The sequence below is a fragment of the Anser anser genome, assembly GCF_964211835.1.
Source record: "Anser anser genome assembly, chromosome: 2".
Taxonomy (NCBI): domain Eukaryota; kingdom Metazoa; phylum Chordata; class Aves; order Anseriformes; family Anatidae; genus Anser; species Anser anser.
Window position 1 is genome coordinate 90,515,950 of NC_139721.1, and position 26,739 is coordinate 90,542,688.

The 26,739-nt window shown below is 44.2% G+C and overlaps 1 protein-coding gene across 14 annotated transcripts in view; it reads left to right on the plus strand.

Annotated features, from left to right (window-relative positions):
• The window catches only part of RREB1 (ras responsive element binding protein 1), a 124,450-nt gene extending 98,399 nt beyond the window's left edge, over positions 1-26,051 (plus strand). For 12 of the 14 annotated variants that reach the window (XM_083826181.1, XM_083826187.1, XM_083826189.1 and 9 more), the window contains 3 exons: positions 958-3,697; positions 18,312-19,058; positions 22,294-26,051. In XM_083826181.1, the coding sequence (XP_083682307.1) occupies positions 958-3,697; positions 18,312-19,058; positions 22,294-22,814 (4,008 nt within the window). In that variant the 3' untranslated portion in view covers positions 22,815-26,051. The remainder of the gene's footprint in view (positions 1-957; positions 3,698-18,311; positions 19,059-22,293) is intronic. The other 2 variants (XM_083826186.1, XM_083826185.1) reach the window with 2 other exon arrangements.
• Positions 26,052-26,739: the final 688 nt, after the last annotated feature.

Consider the following 26,739-nt stretch of genomic DNA (forward strand, 5'->3'; position numbering starts at 1 on the left):
GTCACCAATCCAGGAGAACATGTAGGTCATTCTGTAACTCTAGTAGAATTTTGATGTAAAAGTTACATATTGAGGAGGAGAGAGGACTTTGTAAGCAAATTGGTTTTATTTTATTTGTAACTAATGGCAGCCATTTGAAGTTACTAATGGATTTGAATGTTGGGACTGCCTTTTTGTAATAATTCTGCTTGCACTGTGAGGCAAGACCTACAAGTTACTAGAACAAAGCATGTACAGTGTATATAAAGATCCTACCAGCCCTATACTTAAATTATCACTTGTGCTCTCCTTTGGTGTGGAACATTTGCCACATATGAGCTATCTGGGTAGCATTCAAATATAACATTTAGATTCATGATCATTTTCAAGGACAGGCATAAAATCTATTTGTGAGTTTAGTATTTTTCTTGGGAGAATGAATGTAATCAGACTTGACTAACCAAAAGCCTGTCTGTTTTGGTTTTGTGTTTCATTGATTGGCTTTGAGGGATGTTTTTTGGTTTTTGTTTTTTTTTTTCTGTTTTCCCTTCTTGGATGCTTTTTTATTTTCCCTCCCAGTGTTTTTGTAGTAACAAAGCTAATGGAGGTGATTTTACTTCCCAACTTAGTAGAGTTAGCTGGATAGTCCCCTGTAGCTATTGTCCTGTCAGTGAAGAGGGGGGATTCCTAGAAGGACAGTTCAGGGTAGAAAGGTATTTGAAAGCCTCAGTAGCTCTCTGGAGGAGTTTGCCTCTATAGAAGGGAAATTTTGGAGAATCAGTCCCTAATCTAGATACACCACTTAGGTGTCTGAAGGCTGTGGAGTAGTAATGTTTCCATGCTAGCTAGATGGTGGCTGCTCTAAACTCCTTAACTTGGACACTAGAAGAGAGTGTGAACTGGTGTAGTTTTGCAGTAGCATGTGGTGCCTTTGCCAGATGGAGATGTCTACTCTAAATATTTCTGCATGTCTTGCAGGTGTGGTGTGAAACGAATTTGCGAAGGTGCATCAGCGAATTCCATCGGTTTATTTGCGAGTCGTGTAACAAGGCATTCCCCATGCTTTCGGCACTCAAACTGCACACAGAAACTCACATGATGGATCAGGGAAGAGACAAGCACAAGCCACAGTCCACGACCCCACCCAGCGAGAACCCAGACCAGAAAGCCTTCATGGCATCCTTGGGCCTACAGTACACCAAAGACATCAAGCCTGTCAAGCAGGAGGACGATACACAAGACGAGGTCCAAGAAATGCGGCTCAGAGCACTGAAGAGTAACCTACCTCAGGAACCCGGCAGCACTGGCCTGCTCAGCCTCTCTCCCCTGGAAGCTGCCTCTGTGGGAGGGTCATTTTCAGTCCTCCCCCCTACAAAAGAGAACATAAAGCTTCTCTCACTGCAGCCTTTCCAGAAGGGTTTTATCATCCAGCCTGACAGCAGTATTGTGGTAAAACCCATCTCCAACGAGTCTGCCATTGAACTGGCAGACATTCAGCAGATCTTGAAGATGGCTTCTTCCGCTCCTCCTCAAATCAGTCTTCCTCCACTTTCTAAGGCACCTTCTGTCCCCGTGCAGTCCATTTTCAAGCATATGCCGCCACTGAAGCCAAAGCCTTTGGTAACGCCCCGAACAGTTGTCGCAACTTCTACACCTCCTCCTCTCATCAGTGCCCAGCAAGCCTCCCCTGGCTGCATTAGCCCAAGCCTCCCACCGCCTCCTCTGAGGCTGATCAAGAACTCGGTAGAGTCCTCCTCCAACTCTCACCTCCCCCAGCCAGGAGCCAAATCAAGTCCTTCCTCACAGTTGCTCCTCCAACCCAAAGTAGAGCCTTTAACTCAGCACGAGATGAAGACACAGCTGGAGCAGGACAGCATCATTGAAGCTCTCCTACCTCTGAGCATGGAAGCCAAGATCAAGCAAGAGGTGACGGAAGGGGACCTCAAAGCCATCATCGCAGGGGCAGCAAACAAGAAAGCCCCAACGATGAGAAAAGTCTTGTACCCATGCCGTTTCTGTGACCAGGTGTTTGCCTTCTCTGGTGTCCTGAGAGCTCATATCCGTTCTCACTTGGGTATTTCCCCATACCAGTGCAACATCTGTGACTACATTGCGGCTGACAAGGCAGCGCTGATCCGGCACCTGCGGACACACAGCGGGGAGAGGCCTTATATTTGCAAAATCTGCCACTACCCATTCACAGTTAAGGCCAATTGTGAGAGGCACCTGCGAAAGAAGCACCTCAAAGTGACCAGGAAGGATATAGAGAAGAACATTGAGTATGTCACCAGCAATGCCGCAGAGATGGTGGATGCCTTCTGCTCCCCGGACACTGTGTGCAAGCTGTGTGGCGAGGACCTGAAGCATTATCGGGCCCTCCGCATCCACATGAGGACGCACAGCGGCTGCCAGAAGAAGAAGCCATTTGAGTGCAAGGAGTGTGGCACAGCCTTTTCAGCCAAGAGGAATTGCATTCACCATATCCTCAAGCAGCACTTGCATGTGCAGGAAAGGGAGATTGAGAATTACATCCTGGCGGTGGACTGCAGCGCCCAGGAGAGCCACACAGATGCTCCTTTATTGGAGGACAGCACTTACATGGACCGCAAGCCCATCACGCCTTTCCTGGAGCCACAGAACGGCTTCCTGCTTGGGACATCATCTCACGTTCCCATCAAACTAGAACCTGCGGGCAACTTCCCGATGGATTTTGATGAGCCACTGGATTTCTCTCAGAAGAACAAAAACATGAGTGCTGTGCAAGTGAAACAGGAGAACCTTTTTGGCTCTTCTCCCCTGTCCCTCTACGATTGTTCCATGGAGCCCATTGACCTGTCCATCCCCAAAGCCCTGAAGAAGGATAGCGATGTCCCAGGTGAAGCCAAGAATCAAGAGCTGGCTTCTTCTGGGAACAGTGATAAAGCCTATAACTGTCAGCAGTGTCCTCTGGCCTTCGGCACCAATGGGAACTCAGAGAAAAACAGGGCTGTCAGACATCCCCAGCCACTGAAAGGTTCATTGCATTTGACTGTCCCGATCATTTCCCCAGCTCTCCTTGGCAGTTCTGCCTTGCTGAGACCCTTGAGGCCTAAACCACCACCACAACCACTCTTGCCAAAGCCTCCAGTAACTAAAGAGCTGCCACCGCTGGCTTCCATTGCACAGATCATTTCATCTGTGTCTTCTGCTCCTGCTTTGCTGAAAACTGAGGCTGCAGATGCCAGTCCCAAGGCAGTGAGCATCTCCACTGGGTGTGACAAATCAGGGAACACCAAAGCAAAAGTGACAATCGTGACCGCCATTCAGAGAGACTCCAGCCTTCCCAGCGACCTGACTCAGGTGTGTGATCTGGAGCAGTCTCCCATCGCTGACACTGGGTTGGCTAAGAAAAGAGGTAGAAAGAAAGGAACGAAAAATAAGCCTAAATTGGGCAGTGGTGTGGATCTGGAGTCAAGTGGGGAGTTTGCCAGCATAGAGAAGATGCTGGCTACCACAGACACTAATAAATTTAGCCCGTTTCTGCAGTCCACTGACAATTTCAAGGAAGAAGGTGGCAGAAATGGAACAAGTGAGGATGAAAAGGAAACTGCCGAAGATAAGCTGCTGAGAGGGAAGAGGAACGCTTACTCAGACTGCCTGCAAAAAATCCCCTGTCCTTCCTGTCCTCAAGTCTTTTCATGGCCAAGTTCCCTGCAGCGGCACATGCTCACTCACACAGGTAAGAGTGCCTTATCCTGGAGGGGGCCTGTAGCCTGAGAATTTTCCTCATTAAAGGGTCTCCCCATGGAGGAATCCTCCTGTCTTGTCCTCTCTCTGATGTCTGAATCATATTCTTCGTTATTTTGCAAAGCCTCAGCTGTTGCAGTTGCATTGTGGTGGTGTTAAATTTTTGAGTAATGGAATAATCTCTGTGGCTTTGAGTATCAAGGGGGCAAATTAAACTGCTAAAACCCAGTTGACTTCAGCGGCGTAACTTAGCGTACATGGAAGAAGAATTTGGTTTCAGGTTTTCTATTATTACTGTCTCATCTTGACTGTGAACATGTGCGTTGAATATTTTATTGTGCCTTACGTGGTTTGTTTGGCTGCATCCAGTGGCTGTTTGTCTACTTCAGTAATGATAAAAACATCCCATCAAAATGAGAACAAATAAATACAGAATTGTGGCAGGAAAAGAAAATTATCTAGCGTTTAGCATTTTTTTTTCTTGTGGTGGCTTTTATTTGACAGATCAAAGGAGGAGAATGCAAGAAATATCATCCCAAACATTATGCAGCAGCTTGCCTCTAGGAGATGTTTCTTCTTAGTGTTAATACAAGTAAAGGTGGGCTTACGCCCTGAGGCATGGAGGTGTGTATGGAATCTTTAGTATTGTGCTGGTGAGTAAGTAACCTCAAACTGTGGGGTAAACAAAAGGAGGAACTGGGGAGGAAGATTTGCTCTAGGTTTAGGGTTCTTCTTCATTCTTCATTGTAATGGAAGTAGTGTGTTGAATGCTGTGTCGGTTTGAAGTCCACTCCTTTTTCCACTCACATTGTAATAATCAGATAACCTAACAGTAGATTCTCATGCTGCTTGGAGAGGAAGAGGACGAAGTGTTGCTTGCTATTGCTCCCTTTTAAATCAGTCACAGTTGTTGATATTATTCTCTTCATTATGCAATCTCAACTCACATTGTAAAGAGTAAAAATAAGGAATATTTGTAAGAAGCTTCTGGGAATTTAGTACCCCCTCATAAGAGATAGGATTGCCTTTTTTTTTTTTTTTTTTTCCCCTGAGGGAGTTGAGTTTTCATGAAGCAACAGATTCATGTTGGTCCTAAATGGGAACCCTGGAAAGGTAAAGAAGTTACCTAAGAGGTTTAAAAGGAATCTGAGCTGTGGAGCAGCCCCTATTATAGTTTGCTTTGAGTGACACAAGGATGTAACTTGCAAGGTATCTGTGCAACAGTGAGGCTATTGTTTTCTGGCCTGCATAGACCAAATTCTGTCATCTTACTAAGCATACAGTTTGCTTGCAGTGGTGAAGGAGAGCTCTTTGCTCTTATCAATTGTCTTCTAACACCCTGCCCTCCAAAAATAATATATCGTTACTGAAGAACTGTTCATGAGACAGAAAACAATAAAGGGAGGCTTTGCCCAGAGTAAGGGGGTTGACCTGCTTATTTATGGAAGACTTCCAAGGTAGCAGCACTGCTGTAAACCCTTAATGAAGACAGGAAAAATGCACTTGGCCGTGAGCTATACTGGTAAAACCTGCCTCTCCTACCATAACTGGGCTTGGAAGGAGACATCATCCTTTCAGAAAGCCTGTGCTGCAATCCCCACAGGGAGGACACACAACTGCGGCAGTAGCAAGGTTGGATCCTCGGTGCAGGTACAAGATTTTGGTGATGGCACAGCAGTGGCACTAATCAGATCCAAGCTGGTGTGTGCTGGCACCGCTAATAGCGAGCTCTTTCTAATCATAATCAGAGCAGTGCTGAGGGAGATTTGGTGCTGGAGAACCACGCTGCAGCTAGCTTTGGTCCTGGGGCATCTCCTTTCAGGTGACACTAGCACTTTGTCTCTAAACTGGGAGTCCACAGCAGCTCCCCTGTGGCAGCAACATAGATGAGACTGACAGGAGGGGAAGGGGAAAGGTAAGATAGGAAGGTAGAGGAGGTTTAGGCCTGGAAGGATGCACTTCTTCTGTCCCCACCTGTGGCACAAGCAGTGACTTGTTAGATAGCTCTATTATTTAAAAGGAGTTGAGGAAAGATTTTGGTCACTGATCTTACTGCAAAGAGAAGAAGCGGACTTTGTTGTCTGAACTGCTGCTCCCTAACCTGGGGAGGGAAGAGGCCAAGATAAGCTGATGTGAGTGGGGTACGTGGGAGTCCTGGTGATCTGCTCCCAAAGCGCATGCTCTGGGTATCTGGTCTGTAGCGAAGCACTGCAGTCAGGCTGTTCCGTGCCCCAAGATTTCTGTGGTACGCTGCTGTAAGAAGGACAGTGCAGTCATTTGAGCTCAGAAGTGGCAACCAGCTCCATCCATTTGTAGGGAAGGTACTCTCAGGATAATTTGTGTAAGTGGCCTGAGCTAATGAGTGAGTGTGGTTGAGGAAGAGGTACATCATTTTGAGCATTTAAGCAGTATAGATATTACCAGTTTTAAAATACTGTCCTTATAGTAAGACGTGAAAAGATTTTTGCAAGCATGACTTTCATGTTCAATAAAATTTCAGCATGGAGGACTCCTTCCATGTGGTGTCAAGGTTACATTTACCTTTTGTGAAAGGGCGCAAATGCACATTGCTACCAGTAACCCGTATCCTCCGCGCAGCCAAAAGTCTCTGATAAAAGCCTTCACACTGCTCAGTCTTGCCTCAACACTGCTGTGTGTTTTTTACTTCAAAAGCATTTCCCTGGGAAGCACACACCTTCTTTGTTGTTTTTGATTTTAATGCAAAGCTCACCAAGTGGGGCACTGGGAATTTGGCACAGCTTGTTTTTACACAGTGTTTAACATGGTACGTGTGTTTTGTTTGAACATGCTTGAACACTTGCTTTTAATGCTTTCTTTCTCTTGATGTCGCCTTATTAATTTTCTCTTCTATGTTCAACTCAGCTTGCCTTTCTGTCTTGCTTTTCTCTCCTGCTCTTGACTTTTTTCATTCTCAGAGCAGCAAATAGGATGTGCCCTGCAGATGATGCAGTTAATTTTGCTGCCTTTATGGTATGTGAATCAGACTAGGTTCAATACAAAATGAAAGTAACAGTCTTTTTTGGTCATTAATTAGTTACAGATAACTTAAATCTATTTGCAGAGAATCACTTCAGGTTGTATTCAGAGCAATTGTGCCAGACCATATTTGGCCCAGCATTATTGTTTGTAATAGGTAAGATTTAATGGCAGAGGTGGTTCTTTTTTTTTTTTTTAAAGAAAAAAAAAAGATAGCTATTGGCTTGCCAAGCATGCAAAATAAATACTTATAATAGAAATTAAATGGACAGAAAAATATCTATAAACAAAATAAATGAATAAATAAATAGAATAGTTATGCCTAACCTGTGAGCCTGAATGTTTCCTGCTGATGGGAAGATGCAAGTTTTAAAAAAGGATCAGAGGGGTTTTTATTCCTTGCTTTTATGACTCAAGTCAAAATAGAATTGTAGACATCTTTTCTTTGCAACGTTGCAATGGCAATAATGCATTTCCACTAGTACAGCAGTGGGAGGAGATATATTAATTAAGGAATGATCTTCTTACATTCTGTGATTGTTTAGATGACCTATTATTTTGAAAAAGACTCCCTTCAAATGAATGACTTCATGAAGTGTCCAGCCTAGAATAGGCTTGCTGTGCTGCTAACCAAGTTCTACAATCAGTTCTGCATCAATACACAGATGCAGATGTATTTTAATCCAACTCATGACCATTCTTATGTAAAAAGATAATAATAAAAAAGCAAATCACATTACATTTTAACTGTAATTGCTTCGATTACCCTCCAGTAAGTTTATATATTTTATCAGAAGAGCAGGTGCCATTAAGGGACAATATGGGAAGCAAGGAATACTGCTTTTTGAATTTTTTTTTGTTCCTTTAAAGGTGACATTTTTGTAAAGCAGTGTAGTTTCCATTTGGGAACAGGAATGTAACTTGGGGGGTGGGGGGGAGTTTGCACAGTAAGCAAGATTTTGGTTTGGGTTTTGAGACCTCCAATTGGGATGTTTGTGTGGAAAGAAGACTACCTTATCTGTTGTAGATATTGGTCTGTATGACAAATACTTGGTAGATACAAAAGTTTTAAAGTCTGAAAATATGAGAAAATTGTGACCTGAGATGCAGGTTGAGTTTCAAGCAATTAATCCCCAGCTAATCCTGTCATTGCATGCTTGAAAAAATATGTGGAAAGGAATTGGACTATCATGAAGCAAAAGGATTTCTGCTGAACTTTGAAGTTCTGTTCTGTATTTGCATTGTGAATAAAGCCAAATAAAAGTGCAGAAAGTGGTGGTATTCGTAGACATAGATTTATGGTTGATTTAGTAGGCATATAAAAAGAAAGAGTAAGTGACTTGAAAGCCTACAAAAAGCAGTGCCTTGACACTTCTAAAAAGTTGTGTTAACACTGGAAGAAAATGAAGAGAAAGAACCAACCTATGTGAGTTGTCTGCAAGATACAGGGAATCCCTCATTCAGGTTGAGACGTTAATTAGGACAGATCCAACTTGTGGAAGATTAAAGTGAGAAAAGTACCCACAATGTCATATCAAAGAGGCTGCTGGTTGGTGCGTGGGGTTTGTGTGTGTGTGCATGTGTGTGTGTGTTCAGGGGTTTTGGGTGAGAGGGGGAAGGTTTGACAGGAGCAGATCTTTTACTTTTAACCATCCTCACAACCTCTTTCTTCATCACAGAGACGTCTTGAAGGGCAACTTCCTTCATTCCACTGTGTGATCCTGGCTTTTCTTCCAGCTGGTCCTGTACTTAGTCCCTTCCCTTGTTTTAGTCATTTAAATGAATTGCAGACATGAAAAACTTTCTCCTGTAGGGAAGTAATTGATAGTTTATTCAATATATGGGGCTTGATTCCACTGAAGTCTATGGGAAAATGCCCAGTGGCTTTGATAGAAGTTGTGTAAAATTCAAACGTGATAAATATCTCAGGAGATGACCTGTTATTGAAAAGCTTGCAATGAGCTTGTTGTAGCAGGTCAACTTTGACTAGGGAATTTTTTCCCCCGCACAGGAGCAGAAGAGGATGAAATTTGGTTGCGAAAGGCTGGTCTCAGAGATTACTGACCAGGTGACTCAAGAAAGAAAGGGAGGGAGAAAGCAGTAAAGAGGAAAAATAAGAGAAAAAAAAATAAAAACAAAAACACAAGGAGGTTTCTTACTACACATTACAAGCACAGATAAGCACACTGTTTTCTTGTGTCAGGTCATGAGCCCCCATCCCATGTCAAAAATATGTTGTCTTTTCTACCAAATCTAACAAAAGTTGCACAAACATGGAATTGCCATCTGCTCCCTGGGGAGAAACGGGCTTATTCCCCAGTCTAAGGAAAGGAATGCTGGATCTCTCCCTAGAACAGGCAGCTCACCCAGGTTGTTCAGAGTGGCAAGACCGAGTTGTGTTAGTTGTACTGAGTGCTGTAGAAAAGCAAAGCGTAAAGATGGAAGAAATGTCCTGCTGCATTAGAGCAGTGGTCCATGCAATCGAGTACTCTGTCTCCGATGGTATCAGTAGGATGTGCTATTTAGGGTGAGCTCGTGGGCCTGGCCACTTCCTGCAGTCTGTTCCTCTTGTGCTCTGCCAGCATCCGCAACCACTGCATTAGGGTTGCGTCTGGGAGGGCACATCCCTGCCTGCTCCCTTTAGTTAGTACCTGTTTATGGTCCGGCTTTCTGTCAGTCTCTCCAATTGCTTTCTGAACCTGTTGATGCTGTCTGCCTCTGACCTCACATACATGGTGTCAAGCTCCAGAAGTTCACTATCTGCTGTGTAAAGAAATATTTTTTTAAGCTGATCCCCTGCAAGCTTCAGAGAGCCTCCCTTTGTTCCGGCACTGCAGGATTTGAAGGTCTGTTGGTTGCTCTCTTTGCTGCCTTTGTGATTTGCAGACCTCAATCATATCACCCCCTTCTCTCCTCCAAAATGAGGATTTTGAGCCTTTCTGGTGGCTCCTCACAGGGCAGCTGCCCCATCGCTTGGATCAGGTTTGCTCTGTGCCTTCTGCATCCCAGCTATGTCCTTCTTGTGGCACTGAGACCAGAACTACATGCACAACCTGAAATGAGGGCACACCAGGCCTTTACACCTCAGCAAAGGGACACCCTTTGTCTTGCTTTCAATACCGTTGCTTGTGATACCCAGTGTTTTTTTGGCTTTATTTTGGCTGCTGATGTAGGCCAAGCCAGTGATCCTGGGGAACTCTGAGAGATGGCTCTGAGACCTCCTGCCTAAACATACTGCCTGTACCACCTTCAGCATCACATAGGCATGGTTTAGATTACTTTTTCTAGATATTTTTTACTTTAAATTTGTCTGCACCGAAACTCACCTGTCATCTTTTGAGAGTTTTGCAATAAAGGAGACCAACTGTCAGATCACACAAAGCTTTTTTTGTAGGCAAGTGAGTGGCATTTAGAAGAAGGGGCGAGCTGACATGAAGCCATGGGTGGGTGCAGTAATTCAGTGTTTTTCTGTGCTGGCTGAATGGAATCAATGTACGAAGGAAGCTTGGCAGAAGGTGGTACACGTCCCTTCCCTGGAAAATGCCTGCACAAAGGAGTCACCTCCGAGAGAGGCAGGGCAGCTGTGTGTCACTCTGAGTAGGTTTCACAGAAGATTTGTTGAAGTAACAAATCTAAAAGCAGCAGGAAGTTTGTTCAGAAAAGCGTGCCGTCCTCACAGCCTCTCTCATCCTTTCTCTTCCTTTTATTATGGCAGGTTGCATTGCAGTGATTCAGACACAGTCTTTCAGGTCTCGGTACTAGTCTGGCAGTAAAATCTGCTGTGCTGGAGGCATGTTGCGACGTGATTTGCTCCTGCCTACCACGAAGGACGAGGTTGTCTCGTTACCATGCTAACGGCCCGGCGCAGTTACGGGCTGTTGGTGCAGCACAGTATCCAGGTGTCACGTGGGCTGATCCTGCCCATGCAGACAACAGATGGTTGCAGCCTGAGAGAGGAAGACTCATGTTATAACATGATCCCCTCGCAGAACAAAAGTCTGCAGGAAGCGCTCTGCGACAATCTTTATGGTGGGATGAAGCAGCAGCGCCCTAACGGGGTCTGGTGGGAGCTTCCCTTCTAGCCAAAGGGATGCTGACGGCAGGGAAAGCCTTCCTAAAGCCACTCTGACGAGTGCTGGGGTGACACGTAGGATGTGCAGGATGTTGGTGGAGGGTAAATGTTGTTCTTAGTGCTTGTGCAGACAGTGCTGGGCTGGTCAGAGTGGTTCGACCTGCCCCCAGTAGACAGAGCCCTGGGCCACGGTTGGATAACACAAAGCACTTCGCCACCGTACTGGCTCGACCTGTTCCCAACTGTTCATCCCCACAGCTGTAACTGACCTAGCTGCCCAAAAAAATGAAAAGGGCAAGGGGAGGGACCAGCAGTCTGAGATCAGTTCCTGGATCCGGCTCGCGGTGCAGCCCTAAAAAGAGCACATTGATGCAGCCGAGGCGTGGAGCTGGCAGCATCGCTTGGGAGGCGCTGGAGACGGATGCTGTTGAAATTGGCTTTGCTATCAAACGCTTTGTGTCTTCAAATAGCAGCTTCAGAAAGCAAGAAAGGAGCCCAGCTCCTGTGCTGGTAGCATTACCGCGTGCACTTTGTAGCACGGCTGAGTGTTTCTAGCAGGCTTCACCAGCTGGTGTTTAATCACAGGCCAGAATCATTCAGCAGCTTTGGACCTGTGGTCTTCCTCCACCATCCAAGCAAAATGGATTTCAGAATCAGTGGAAGTAAATTACAATTTGATGCTGTGGCTCGGTTTAAAAGGGGTAATTTCTCTTTTCGTTCTGGGTGAGCGTTGTGGTTGGGAATCACAGGAGAAGCCCTGTGAAGGCTAGACCTGCAAGTGAACCATAGTCCAGATTGCACTGTATGCTGAAAGGAAAGGGAATGAGGGGAGATGCTTGGGAGGCATTTGGTCTGCCCTAAAGGAAGTGGAGAGGAAAGCTTTAAGGTGAGGTGTAAGACAGGACGCACAATTCAATAGAGTGTCATTGGGAACAAGTTTATAGAGGGCTTCTTTTGGTCTTGCTTTAAAACGAAAGGAAAAACAGGATGGTGGCTTTGAATAGGAGTCGGGCAATGTGTGTAAGCGATGGGGCTCATGCGTGTCCTTGCTTGGTGGAGCAGAAGGAGCAGCCTGACGACAGCTCGTGACACAGGAGGAGAGTATCTAATCCAGGAGGGGTGGCTCACAGCGCTCGGGCCAGGGCAGAGTGCTGCAGCTGTACGGTGGAGCAATTTAGTGAATCGCCCACTTTCATCATGTTAAAGCAAGCCTGCCCTCGCCTCCTTAGGCCCTTCTGAATGCTCCTTTCTTGTGACAAAATGTAGTCGATGGAGGTGAGATGTGGGATGGGAATGGGGTAAGGGATTATCTGTTACATAATTCAGAAAGACACTTTCCTAAGGAAAGATCACTTTCTTTAAAGAGCTTGCTTCTGATGTGAGAGAGTCAAAAACAACTGCTCTGTGCTAACTAGGCAAATATTTACGAAGTAAGTATGCTCAACAGTGAATTTTCCGATTAGTCTTTAGCAGAATTCATCTTTGCTCTAGAAATCTGCCACTCTGTGATCACCACAGAAATCATGTGAGCCCTGGTTATAGCGGAGGACTTTTTGTTTTTCCAAACTGTCATAGTTGTCTGTACCTCTGAACTACATTTGTGGTTATTTCCTAGAGGACAAAGGGCTTGAAACTGCATTTTCTGTCAGACAAAGTTTAACAGCCACTCCAGAGCTGTGGCTCACGGCAAAGCAAGAGTTGCTTAGAGCAGGAGTGAGTGGCAAACAGAAGAGCCATGAAGTTGGACTGAATGCTAGAGCTGTTGTGTAGAAGATACTGAGGACATGATATATAACTTCCTGAGTGTATTGCCAGCTTTACATAAAACTGCCTTTCTGATAAACAGGAGAATTCACTGTGAACTGAAAGTCTCTGGCCTTTTTTCCCCCAGTTCAGTGCAGATTTCCACTTGCTAGGTGCAGTCAGATCTGGTCCTGAATGCCTTTGTTTGTGTTGGTGACTTGAACTGCTCACTTGAAGGTACCGGGGGATCCCAGCTTGTGTAAAAGGCAAACATCATTGTGCTCTTCATCTGTTCTCCAGGGTATTAGTTTCAACCAGCTGTTTCATTTAATAACCCCTTTCCAGTTTTGGTTCTCTCCTTTTTCCCCAGATGTGTTTAGTTCCCTTTACTTTAAAAAGTCCTTTTCTATCTTTAATTTTTTAATTTCCAAGATATGAACGAAGATCCCTCAACCATGGGCAAATTAAATATTTAACTTTGTGTATGATTTAATGTGTTGTAATGAAGGTGGCTAAATGTTAGAGTGTTTACAATAAAAATGGACAAAGATAGCCCCCATGTTTTTGCAAGGTGACTGCAGGTTGGAAAGATGTTCTCCAAATTGTGGGTAGAAGAGCAGCAGGGTGCAAGTTCATAAAAAGTACCAAACTTACTAAGCTGCTACCACCTAGTGGTGGCTGGGCCTATTGTAAAATAATAAAAAAAAGAAAAAGCTGGGGTTATTTCAGTTAACATAGGAAAAATAGTAAGTCATTGGCTCATCCGACTGGTAATGCCAGCTGCTTGTCCAACATTCATTTCCAGTGCTCTGTCTGCTCCAGTTTTGAGCATTATTTATGTGATGGGTTTGCTGACATTTCTCTTGGGATGTCAGGAGTGTTTGGCAATAAACACTTGCTTTAAAGTCCCCAAATCGTTTCCACTACAACACCCTGTTTTATCTAATAACTCCTCAGTATCTCAAGCTCTACTCTCTATTCCACCTTAGTTCCAAGGAAAAAAAACACACAGGAAAACAGAACCAAACCAGCAGACTCCCCACCTTGATCTCTATCTGCTCTTTTATCTGAAACTTTCCATGTTCAGTGTGTCTCTCTTGATAATTTTGTTTGTGTATGCAGGAAAGCAGTTTACTCCTTGTTTTGTTTCTTGCTTGCCACCTCTAAAAGACAAAGTGGACTGTTCTGAATAGACCGACTTAAAATTGCAGCTTGAATTGTAAATAGACTTCAGCAAAAGTCTTTTCTTGCCACAGTTTGAAGGAAAAAGTGATTTTGGCTACAGCTATATAGTGGTTTCTTTCATGCAGTAGGAAAAGTTTTTGCATTCTCAGATGGAGTCCTTGAGGTTTTGCTTATGAATATATCTCCTGAGAAGTTTGTTTTTTCCCAGAAGCTGAAGAGGCAGCAGCCGAGCTGCAGCTTCACATGGCCGCCTCCCTGTGGCCTCACCTCCCCGCCTGTCCACTCCCTCTCTTACGTCTCCCATCTTCTTTGGCTCCTGTGTCACAACTCTTTGACTCCGTGAAACTGTGCCACCTTCATTTCCTCGCCTCAGAGAAGCAACACAAACGTGGTCAGCCAGGACAAGGTTGTGTGCTCTGTAGGGGCTTTTGCAAGGGCAGCTCTCTGCTCTTGCACTTGCCAGCTGTGAGTACCTGCAGGATAAAAAGCAGACTGGAAAGCATTTTACAGCCTTAGTGAATGGTGAATAGGAAAAGGGTGATAGAAAGAGCAGGCCTTTCCTGTGCAACTTGCCTTCCTCTCTGCCTGCATGTGGTTGCTCGGCACTGTAAATCAGCAAAATCTGGGAGCCACTGATTCTGGAAATAGGAATGACCCGTCTGAGAGGAGCATGGGCTTTTTGCAGGGGTGTTTGCCCAGATCTGAAAGCTCGGTCAAAATCCTTCTTTCTGTGTAAAATAACCTAGTCTTCTTGTGGCCAGCAAGGTTTTCTGTTGCTACCAGTATGCATGTAAATGGGGAAAGGCTGTCAGCGTAGGCCAGGCCTCAGCTCTGCAGGAGCAGACAGAGCAGTGTCTCTTGCACTGTGACAGGAATGCCAGCCCAGGCACCTGGCGAGGCTGTCCTCACAACAGTCGTCTCTCCCACACACCTTCCCAGCTCCTGTGCTGCTCTTCCAGTTTGTCTGCAGCAGAGCAGGGCTGATTTCTCATGCATCCCCAAAGAGTCAGGTTTTGTGCAAAGCAAGTCGCTTTTTTACCAGCTGTGAAACCAACCGTGCAGGTTGGGGGTAACCACAGAGCAGCTCAACTAGTCGGGAGCTGCTATTTTACGATATGCATGAAGTGTCATAAGGGGCCTGTGAAACTCTTCCTTGACACGGAAAACAGTAGGTCTGGTTGGTGCAGGTAAGAAGGAAGAGCACTCACCCAAACACGTACACATGTTAACGTGTTCCTGGCTAAGTCCGTACCTGAATTTTGAATGTGTTTATTCAGTGGTGGTGAGCCAGTTTTGGAAGACCAAGCATGTGTGTGTCTGTGCTGCCAGCGTCTCAAGTCTTTGCCCTTCCTGAATGTGTGGTGTTGAAACTTCACATTCCTTTTCTCGGTGTCAGCCTCATCCGTTTGTCTGTACTGGTAAGGCAGCATGGCTTACCTGTGGACTGCCTGTCCCTCAGAGCCTCTCTCTCCCACATGAAAATGTAACCGTGGGTCAGCCGCACAAGAAGAGAATAACAGCTGAGAAGGGTACAGAGGCTAGAAAAAAGTAGATGGAGTAAGCAGGACAAGGAAAGGTTAGGGAAAATAAGGGGAAAAGTGGAAAATTGCGCCTGATAAGCAAAATGTTAAACTTAAAAGTTGGTAAGGCTTTTGCATTTGAGGGATTTAAAACAAAGCCTTCCAGTCTGAGCTTGCTCTTCCTTGAGTGCTACTGGCGCATATTCCCCTCCTTAACATTGCTCCCAATATTTCCTGTCTGAAAAGTCAACTTACTCTGCATTCACTGTCTTGTGTTTGGTCAGCAAAGAATTGCAAAGCATGGCTGTTGGCGTGACAGAAGAGGAGCTCCATCTATCTTGGTCTCCTCACACTCTTTACCCATCTCCATCCTAACAGCCTTTAATGCCTTGCTTCGCAGTAAAACCCTCCTCCTTGCTTTGCTTGCAGTTTTAATTTGGTCTATTGCACATACCCTCAGAGGAGCGTTTCCTGACCTCGACCTGTGGACCTCACCTTGCTGAGGCCTGGAGCTGAAGCACCAGCACTGGGTGTGCAGCATCCATTTGGGTGCTTTCCATTGGTATTACTTCAGGATCTCCGTGCCGCAGCACACTTTGCCACACCAGTTTGGTTTTTTTTGTGTCCATCATTCATCGATATGTCTTGGTGGTGGTAGCAACCAAAGGCTGCTGGCGAGGATGCTCCTTTCCCCCTTGTTTCCCTTCTCTCTTGGAGCAGTGGTTCTGGGGTCACTTCAGTCCAACCTAAATCCGTGTCGGTGTAGAAAAGACCCTGCCGACTGTGTGGTTCTGTGAGTGTTAGGACCATGTAAGGGTTGGGGCAGGAGTCGGTGGCCAGGGACAAGGACAAGGACCTTTTCAGCAGCATCATGGAGTCACATGGCTCATCATTAATCCTTCCTTTCATCTAAACTCTTGGGCCAAGATGAGGCATTCCTAGGGAGACACAGATGTGCTGTTCCTGCCCCCGAAATGCTGCGTGTGTAAGAAGGCAGCAGGCCAGGAACCCACAGGAGTGCTGCTTCCTCTGTTTGTTTGTTTGTTTGTTTAAAAAAACAAACAAACAAAAAAAAAACATTTTCCCTGCATGGAGGTGGCCTGAGTTTGGGTTCTGGTTTCGCTCTCTTGCCTGCAGCATCAGCCACAAGATCCTGCTGCCTGCACATAACCAAGAATGCTTTGTGTGCCCCCTGCTTCTCATACGTGCCAGTCTCACATTTCTCTGGTTGTAAAGCAGTGCTGCCCCTTAATTATTACGCTTTGGGATTTCAGCTGGATTTTTAGAAATTACCTCTTGCAGTTTATAATAACTTTAATTTTTTGTCTTAATTTATCCAAAAAAGAAGCAACGAGTCAAAACACAGAATTCAAATGCAGATTTGTAAGGCACCTGTAGGTGACCTTTGTTTTCAGATGCCCACATCCTCAAACTCTCCAGCATTATACACAGATTACAGCTCAGTTGCAAGTTTTAATGGGTAGATAATTAGATGAGCAATGAACTTCGTCGAATGCTTTTGTGTAATCCACTGTCTATGTAAACTGATCTGTTTTGATTAAAAGGTGAGATTATTTTTTTGACAGGTCACTTCTCCCCTCCAAACCCCCAAGAGACAGCGTATCATGGATTATGCTGTATTAAGTGATAGTTCACAATCTGGAAATGTTGCTTAGCTTTGGCATTTGTTTAATGGCCATTGATTGTCACTTTTGCAAGGAGGTGGGGTCAATGCAAGTTACACTGCAAGACTACATTTGGACTACTAAGTGTCTGAGAACTACCTTCATACCTTCTGCAATTACTCCTTGCTTATGAAAAAAGCCCCTAATAGGAAATCCATGCAATTTAGAGACAAGTACACATTGTGCTGTGTCAAATGCAGGTTTTAAGTCCACTGCTCTTCTATAGTTTCTAAACCCCCTGTAGGAATTAAGCAGGTACTGGACTCGCAGATAAATGCTGAAATGACTGTTAAGTTGTGTGGTGCCTTGGCTGCGTGCTGTCGACAAGAAGGAGGTGGGGGGATGACTTAAAACAAGGGAAGTTTCAACTTTCAGAGAGCATGACTTGCTAAGCTCATGTCCTGGAACGGCCACTGGAAAGTGGGGTATGCAGTTACATGCCGTGCATCACTGTCAGCTTTAGCATTCAGATCCAGTCCAGCTTATTTCCTATTTACACGTACACTATTTGTATAGAGCTTGGGAGAGGTGCAGCTCTGCCCCTTTGTTCACCTTACGTGTGTTATATTTTTTGAACATGTTATGTCCTCAGCAATGGTAATGCTGCAAACTGATAGGGTCATGGAGGATGTCATTAAGGTGGACATTTTAGGTGTGTTTTGCTTTTTAGTTGGGGGAATGAATGGTGAAACAGCAAAGGATGTCGCCTATTACTGCATCTTGACTTAATATTTTGATTCCAGGTGGTATCAATGTAACAACAAGCATGCATCAAATACTCACATGGAGACAAACTTCTGCACCTTTTGCCTATAGGATGTATACCCAATTTTTTAACTATCCTCTGTGTTAATGTGTGTGATAATCTTCAACATTTAATTGTACTGATTGCTTGCATGAGGCCTTTACATTCCCCTGGAAAAACATTTATCACTACTTATAGTTTATCAGTTAGATTAATACATGTGTTACATGTGTTACATACGTGTGTTACTTCAGCCTATACCCATATTTCATACGTGAGTTTATAAATACTACATCCATGTGTCTCTGATACAGCATATTTGTAACAGCAGTGACCTAAACTCATCTTCAGTGTCTCAGCATTTTGTGTTCTCTTGTAAAAGCAATTACAACACACTTCAAGAAACTGCCATGAATGTGTGTGTATTTTGGAAAAGAAAGTATCTTATTACAGATTTTTAATCATCTTGTTAATTGGGTTCTGTGGTGTTTTGGTCTCTCTTCAGCTGTAAGTTACTGGCCTGGGTCACAGATAAGAGAAGCAGATGTTGGGACACTTGATCAGCACTGCTGCTCGTGGGTCCATGTGAAGCCTTACCGCTGATAGCTGTGAGTCAGCGGAGGGCATCCCACTGAAAGCTTCTCTCTGTTTGCTTGCAGACAGTCAGTCTGATGCGGAGACACCCGCCACAGGAAACGAAGTCTTGGACCTGACCTCCTGCGAGAAGGAACAGCCAGAGGAAGCAGCAGAGCTACCAGGGATTGAGTGCAGCCCCAAGGAGGAGCAAAAGGCTGACTCTCCTCCGGCAGAAGAGGATGCTGAAGAAAAAGCAGATGAATATGAAGAGGGCCCTGAAGAAGATTCTGTAAGTAACAAAAGTCTTGACCTCAATTTTGCCAGCAAATTAATGGACTTCAAGCTGGCAGAGAGTGACCAGAGCATAGGCAGCAGTTCTCAGACTGAAAAGAAACATGCCTGTGATGTTTGTGGCAAAACCTTCAAGTTTGCTGGCACTCTTAGCCGTCACAAAAAGGCCCACATTCGTGAGGACAGAAAGGATGAAAGGAGCAGTGAGGATGAAAGCAAAAGCATCCAGGATGATGCAGGAGCTCCCTTGATGCAGGACTCTGGTCTTGAGCAGGAAGAGTCTCCGATGGACTTGAAGGTAGTGGAGTCTCCTGTGGACTGTGAGGCAACAGGAAAGGAGAATGAAGAGAGCGAAAGCATCTCTGAGGGGGAAGGCACAGAGAGAAAGTCCACTGAGAAGAGCAGTGATGACAAAAAACCAAAGACTGATGGGGCTAAGAGTACTGCAAAAGCAGACAAAAGAAAGAAAGTCTGTACTGTGTGCAACAAGCGTTTCTGGTCCCTGCAAGATTTGACACGACATATGCGGTCTCATACAGGTAAGAGGAGATTTCAAGGCAGAGCAGATTGCAAGCCAATCTGCCACCAGAATGGTGCATCTGCTCTATAGGTGCACGATTACTGCTAGCACTCGAGGTTGGAGACACTGCTTTTAGTCCTGCAGATAGCTGCAAGGTATCTTCTCTGCCCCAATCTCCATGCTGCATACAAAGCCTGTTAAGGGAGCAGGAGTAGTCACAACACTGCCTTATCTTCAGTTCCCAGTTTTCCCCTAAGCTTGCTTAGAGTGTTCAGAGGTGAAGGCAGGTATGGAGAGCTCCACACAATTGTTCTTGTCCAGCTTCTCACTCCCTTCTCATGGTGTGTGCATGGCTCTACCTCTTCCCAGTATTACTCTTCCCAGTATTTTGATGAGCAGTGAAGAAACCTGGCAGTATAAGGTAAGACTTCTCTGAGCAGAAGTTGAGAGAAAGAGAGTTTTTGTCTGATTATCTAAGCCTGGTACTATGCTGATGTTGTGCATGACCTGCTGCCTGAGTGAAAGGCACAGCTACAATTGGCACTCTGCTTTTCCTTCAAACTTGGGCAGAGAAAGTAGAATACAGGTAGTAAAATATTTGTCTCACGACTTGACTCGGCAGTTAAAATACTTGAGATTGCTTTGTGTGATAAATTTCAGTAGTGCATTGTGAAGGAGATGAAGTCATGAGCCAGCTCAAGGGTGAATTAATCATTCATCCTTATTAATTCATCCTTATTAATGATGTATTTTTACTTGTCAGTGAGCTGTTCTGATGTGGGAAAAAAGCTGGTGCAGCTAGATGTTTTGTGTCTTTTGAAGGTGCTTTCTGCTGAAGACAGTATCTTTGTGATTAACTTTGAGTACAAAATACTTGTGCTATACTTGAAGGTGAGGGTTTAATAACCTACACCAAAGACTATTGCCTTAACCAAATGTTTTACCTTCTGAACTGTAAATATTGACTTCTCAAGCGCAGAGATGACTTGTTTTCTTTCTGGTATTGAAGACTCAAATCTCGAGTGAAACAAGGGGTGGGCCCCATTCTTGTGCCTATTTTTATACTACTACAGAAGCCTTGGGAAGTTTCTAGTATCTCAAACTCCGAGCTTTACACCCAAATGATACACTGGTGTGTGTCTGTGGAGATCCCATAATGTGTTTTTTAAATGTTGTCATTGCATGCTGAGATACGCAGACCTTGTCGATATGTCAATTTCTTTGCTGTTCGTTTCTCTTTCTTATTTGACACTGAAGAATATTCCAACATAGAACAGCTGTTGAATAGAAACATGGGTCAGTGCTTTCTTCAAATAAATTTAAATACCCACTGTTCAGATCAGTGCATTTTCAAGTGAGAATTTTGCGTCAGTACTGCCAGTTGACTCTCCTCTTTCCTCACTCCATCCCACTCACTCAGACATACTGGCAGAACACTGTCTTTATGTAATATTGCCTACACTTTGGTTTTAACATTTTTTTCAAGATAAGTGTGGGAAGTTTTTGTAATTCTCTTACTCAGAAGAGGAACATGGGGGCACACGTAAGTGTGTAAGAGATCCCTGGTGCTGTGCCTGCCTATGGATGGAAATCAGGCTGAAAACATTTCCCTCACCCGGTGCAGGCTGCCCTGTGGCACGTAGTTGTGGTGTGCTCTGGGGCACTCTTCCCAAGCGAAGGGTGAGCCATGGCACTGCACTGTTTGCATCCAGGTGGTGGATGGTCAAAGGCTGCCGGCTGAAAAAGCTCCTGGCACGGGGCTGGAGCTCTGTCCCCTGACCTCAGTCAATAGCAGGTGTTTGAGCAGGGCACCAGGGAGAAACGTTGCTCAGAAGTGTCACACCTGTTGGGGACAGCAGGACCAGCTTGTACACAGCAGCGAGTCACCTCCAGTTTGTAATTTATTTACATTTTAATGATCCCAAGCATTATAACGGAGAAATTAGCCTCAGAAGTGTTGTTCTGTGTGCTTGTTTGCACAAGATGGTGTCTTGGTGGAATTGCACCACTGAGAAGTCTTTAATAGCTACAATCAAGATGAATCCATCAGGGTGGGACCTTTGGTTTTTCAGGGTTGGTAGGGCAGCAGTGGCAGGTAGCACCTTGGGGCACTTTGCTTCATCAGGAGTTTGGGGGAATTTTGTCAGTGGGGCTGTGGCTGCGTTGTTTTTCCATGAACTCATGCTCAGGAAACTATTGAAGCATTTCAGGTGCAAAAAGCGGTTCTGAAAGCAGAGCAAACTGCTTGTCGATTACAGCACAGGAGCTGCTTTGCAGCTGCTCTGAGGCTTAAGGTTGCAAAGTAAGTGGAAGGATTTTGCCTGGAGAGTAACATTTCTTGCACAGGTGTAAAGAGGTTTTTTAGGGGCTTTCATATGTTGCTCCTATCAGAGATCAGAGTAGAGCAGCACCAAGTTGAGGAATATCAACAGTGTTGTAAACAACATCCCAAGGCAGATGTTTTTCACTCAGTCAGTAAATGTTGATCACCTCTAACAGACACCTCTGGTGTCCTGTGAATGCCTGACAGATCTAGGTCCTGTAGCTGCTTATTCTTTTTTGAAACACAGCGGTGCTGTCAGCCTGCTTCACAAAAAGAGTAGGGGTTGTTGTGTTGAGTAATTCATGACAGCTTCTCTTTGACTTTGCTAAATAACTTGTGCATTACTCGCCTGCCAGCATCTAAGAGAGGGAGGTGTCTTCTCATACACTGCTCAATCTGGTTCAGTTTTTAAGTCCTGTTGACCACAGGTACCTGGGCAGTATCCTTATCCTTCCATCTCAAATCCTCTATCTCTGCATATACCAGGGCCTGACCCATAACATGGAGCACCTGTGGAGGGGAAGCTGCTGTAGCAGTGCAGATGGCTGCTTTCACAAATGCTTTTAAGCTCCATAGGATGACTACAAAGTTCTTCCAGAAAAGTTGCTGACTAACCTAGACGGGATGCTGACAGGCACCTGAGGTATATGGTCTTCTTCCCTCCTTAGAGCAGGGCCATACCAAGTTTGTGGAAACCTCCAGACACCTAGGTTTTGGTTTTTCATTTGTGCCCCATGGCATTCATCTGTATACCTGCTTACATACCATGAGCTGGTTTGATGGTACAGAAGCAAAAACCTGCATAAATGCAGCACCCAAGTTCAATAAAGGTACTGAATTTCCAAAGTGTGGAGTATCTCACGCTGCTTGAAACAAGAGGGAGGTGCGTTTGTGACCTTACAGCTGACTTTGCACTTCCATTCTCTTGTAGGCGAGAGACCGTACAAGTGTCAAACCTGTGAACGGACCTTCACTCTAAAACACAGCCTGGTTCGTCACCAGCGCATACACCAGAAAATCAAAAATACTCGAAACCATGGGAAGGAGAGCGACAAGGAGGAGACCCAGTCAAGGTGCGGAGAAGACAGCGAGAATGAGTCGAGCCACAGCGGCACCAACCCCATTTCAGAAAACGAGTGCGACTCCGCAGGGGTCATTGGCAGCCACCCATCCACCACGAGAAGCCGAAAAGAGTCCCTGGCTGGCGCGGCCAAGGACTCCCCCGGCAGAGAGGAGAGGCCAAGTGGGCGAGGGGCCGGTGCCTGCCTCCCGGAGCCCACCAAGAGTGCACAGAAACAGACCGCAAAAGACCAGGAACCTCGGGGTAGCTCCGAGCTCGAGAGACCACCAGGTTTCATTCAAGACTTGCTGGAGATGCACAACAAAAAGTCTCCCATGAATCACATTCTTGCCTCTGCAGACAGTGCGCCTCAGCTCTTGGGAGTGGAATGACTTGCTAGGAGGTCGGACCCGTCCCAGCACACAAACTAAAGCCAGCAGAGCAAGGTTTCCAGGGTCTTGTTTTGAAAGAGTGACCTACGGCTGTGGGGAGAGTATGGCAGACTGGATGTAGTGCCATATGCCTTTCAGTATAATAATGCAAGAGACTACAGTATATACTGATTTGAGTGCCTTACTACTTTATTAGATCTTTTGGTATCATAGATTTTTTTTTCAAAAATGATTTTTTTTAAATATTTTAATGAATTATTTGGAGAGGACCTTTTTCATTTAAGCATTAATGTTACCTTTTGTATTGGTGTGTGTGAGCTTGGTCTTGTATATCTGTGATAGTCGCTGTGTTTGTTCTCTGAGCTGGAAATGGGGCAGTGGGGTGGGAGGCCCTTGGATACCACAGCCAATAACTGGAAGAAAAATTATGTGAATTTCATACAAAATAGTCAGAGGATGCAGATGAGATGTTGATTTTGTTTTTTTTCTCAGTAGATGTTCTTGCATTTGCCACACGGTGGAGCATTAAGCCTGTTCCAGGCATTAACAACGTGGCAGTTGAAGGTGTTCAAAGTGGTTCGAGCCAAAAGCAGGAAACACAAAGAATTTCAACCTCGTACTTGTTTCCACTTTTCAGCATTAGAAATGGTGTTCTAGTTACTAGGGTTTTTTTCTGGCCATCGTGGACTGAGTGTGTATACAGAGAAGAGTTACATAGCAACGTAACCTATGGAAATTATGCACCCGCTGTTATATATGTTTGATTTGCTTCAATATATTATTATTATTATTTTATTATTATTTTATAAATTCATCAGTTCGCTTGTCTCTGCAGTCAGCAGAAACCAATGGGCAATATTTGCCCACGCAGATGTATAATGCAGCTTGGATCCCCTCTTTAAATGTTTTTGACTTCAAGCTTTCACCAGCTCCTCTTCTTATGTTGCAGCTCTTCTACTGTACTTTAAATGAAACCCTTCCTCTGACCGGAGAGTCAAATGGAGGCCAGCAAGTTACCGTCACACCCATACAGGAGAACATCTCACTCGTGGTGGGGTGTGCGTGAGCGTGTGTCGTGCGTGTGCGAGCGTGTGTGCGTGTGTGTGCTGGGGGGGTGCCTGGGAGAAGACGCTTGCGAGAAGGGGGTGGCCGAAGGACCCTCCGCGTGCGTGAGAAAGGCACTGCAAGTACGATGTGGGTCTCATTGCAGTCACATCAGTGACAGCGAGTGTTACTTAACGAGCAAAGTTTTTCAGTCTTCCAGTTGAAAGCAAGCAAGAGAGAAATGCGAGCCTTACCGTGATCTTGCTACTGTCATGTTCTAGAGCAAGAGAATACTACTGGTAATAAAACTACAGATATAAGACATGTTAAAAATAAATAAAGTAAATTAAAAAAAATATTCTTCCTGAGATTTTGGGGTTGATGCTTGAAGACTTGAGGTGTGTGTCTAAATTTCATATCGATAATTTAACCCCTTTAATGCTGGGAGCTGGGATTTCTCTGAATGGCTCCTGTTGCCGGCAACAGGTGACACTCCAGCCACCAGGATTTAAGGGGTTAGGCAAAATGTCTCCTACTGTAGCTGTGTGCTTTTAGGAGCGCACAGCGTTTTTGTTGTTGTTGTTGTTGTTGTTGTTGTTGTTTGTTAATTGTCCTTCAGTCATGACCTCTGGGACAGACAGAGCCATAATAGCATTGCCGGAGCCTCACTGTGCTATTCCACCACTGCAGCCCCCCCAGCCCACACTGTGATCCTGATCCTCCCCACCCCTGCAGAATCGCTTTTCCTGCTTTCATCAGACATGGAGGAAGTGGGCCTCAGACCCATTCTATATTATATAATATATATCTATATATATCTATATCTATATTAAAAATTCTCCGAAAATTTCTGGAGACTGAAATCTAACTGTCCAGAATTCAAAGGAAAAGAAACCTTCTTGAGTAATATTCTTGCAAATAGAATAAGAAAAAATGGTTGAGGTATATGTGATTTCTATTTTGTTTTTTTTGTTTTGTTTTGTTTTTAAATAGGGATGTATGAACCAGTTCAGAAACAAAGCTAATGCCAGATGGATAAATCAATCAGAACCAATGATTCATTTAAAACTCTACCCAGGTGCATTCTACTTAATTAAAACCAGTTCACACATCCCTGAAATTGTTATTACTATTATAATTATAATAATAATTATTATTATTATTTTGGGTATTTTTTGGTTTTTGTTGTTTGTTATTTTTTTTTGTTTTGTTTTGTTGTTTTTTGTTTTTGTTTTTGTTTTGCAACTCTCCACACTAAACTGCGCAATACTGTGGGGGAGAAGCCATTACTAAACTATATGCTGCAGAACAATGTAGCAAGTAATTAATTCCCAGCAGCCTGCCGGGACATCTGCTAGCAATAATCACTATTGATTTAAAGCTTTATTTAGCCTTTATCTATATCCTAGTAGAGTATAAGGTCTTGCCACATTTTATTGACATTTTTATTAGTTGAGTTTGACTGAGAACTGTTGCTGTTGTTGGGTTTTTTGTTTCCCCCCCTCCCCCAATATTAAACTGTGAAATTTATAATGTGTTTAAACTATGGGTGAATCTTAGGCTTTAGTTTGCATGTTCAGCTAATTTGTCTCTATACGATTTTTGTTTGAATCTTTTTATTTTTTCTTCTCTCAGGGCTTTTACAAAAAAAAAAAAAAAAAAAGGATCTTCTGAAATTCTTTTGCCTGAGTTGCAATGGACTTAACTTGGAGACAATTCAATCACTACATTAAGCACTTGACTGTGAAAGCGCAAAAAAAAAAAAAAATTTTTTTTTTTTAAATGAGAGAACCTTGTTTGAGGCTATTCTGAAATAACTTTTCGGGGCTATGTGACAGTCTGATTCCATTTTCAGAATGATTCATAATTTTCTCTCTTCTCTGTGTGTCTCCTTTCTTTCCTCTCTCTATCCACGAAGGAATTTTAATCCTAGTGATTTCATCCCATGCAGGAAACAGTAATAAATGTGTAGAATTCATATTTTTCTAAAGGGAACTTAAACTGCTGCTACGAATTGTGTACAAGACTGGTTTATGCCACATGAACAGAGAATCACACATTTGTTTTGGTACTTTTATTCCTCTTTTTATTCAGTTGTACAGTACTTCCAAATTCAAAATAAAAGTAAAAGTTGTTCTGTATCAAACCATCTAAGCAATAAAATGTTATATTTAAAAATTATAGGTTACAAAATGGACGTGGCTCTTCTTGTGGGTTTGTTGTAACTTGCTTTCAAGTTTTTCTGTTAGAGGACAGCATGCAAACCAGAGCTGTCCTGCATAACTAGTAGTACTGTTTCTCTTCCTTCGTTTGGACAGAGTTTGAACCAGAGATAGCTGTAACACTCTGAAAATCCTTGTGCGTTTGTTCTCTGTTAGTTGAAACCCTTTGAAATGGTGCTCCTCTTTGGTGGCAGTTTCTTAAAATAGCAGCTGAAAGCAGAAGAAAATGACATTGGTGCTGATTTTCCTGTACAGGTGTTAGCTCAGAGCTGCATGTCCTTTCATTGTTAACCATAACCCCATGGTCACAAGTGAGTGTCCTTTCGGCGCAGTGTGGTGATGGAGAGTGTATCGGTTGTTTTCTGTGTAAAAGAAGGAGCTTTCTGCCATCCTTGTTTTATTTTTGCGTAAAAGCGTATGGCTGTGAAATCTTCAGGATGTATTGGAAAGCCACAAGCATGTGTCAAAAGAGAGAAATCCTTTGTTTTGTCTTGTTGGAGCTGCCTTAGTTGCATTTTATATGCTTTCTTACAAATAAAATGCATTTCACAGGATGGTGAGCCGAAGAATCATCTGAGTTGCATATCCAGTTCTGGAGGCCAGGGAACCGTAGAGTATTTGAGCGTCTGCATCCTAAGTCTTGGTGGGATGAGTCTTTC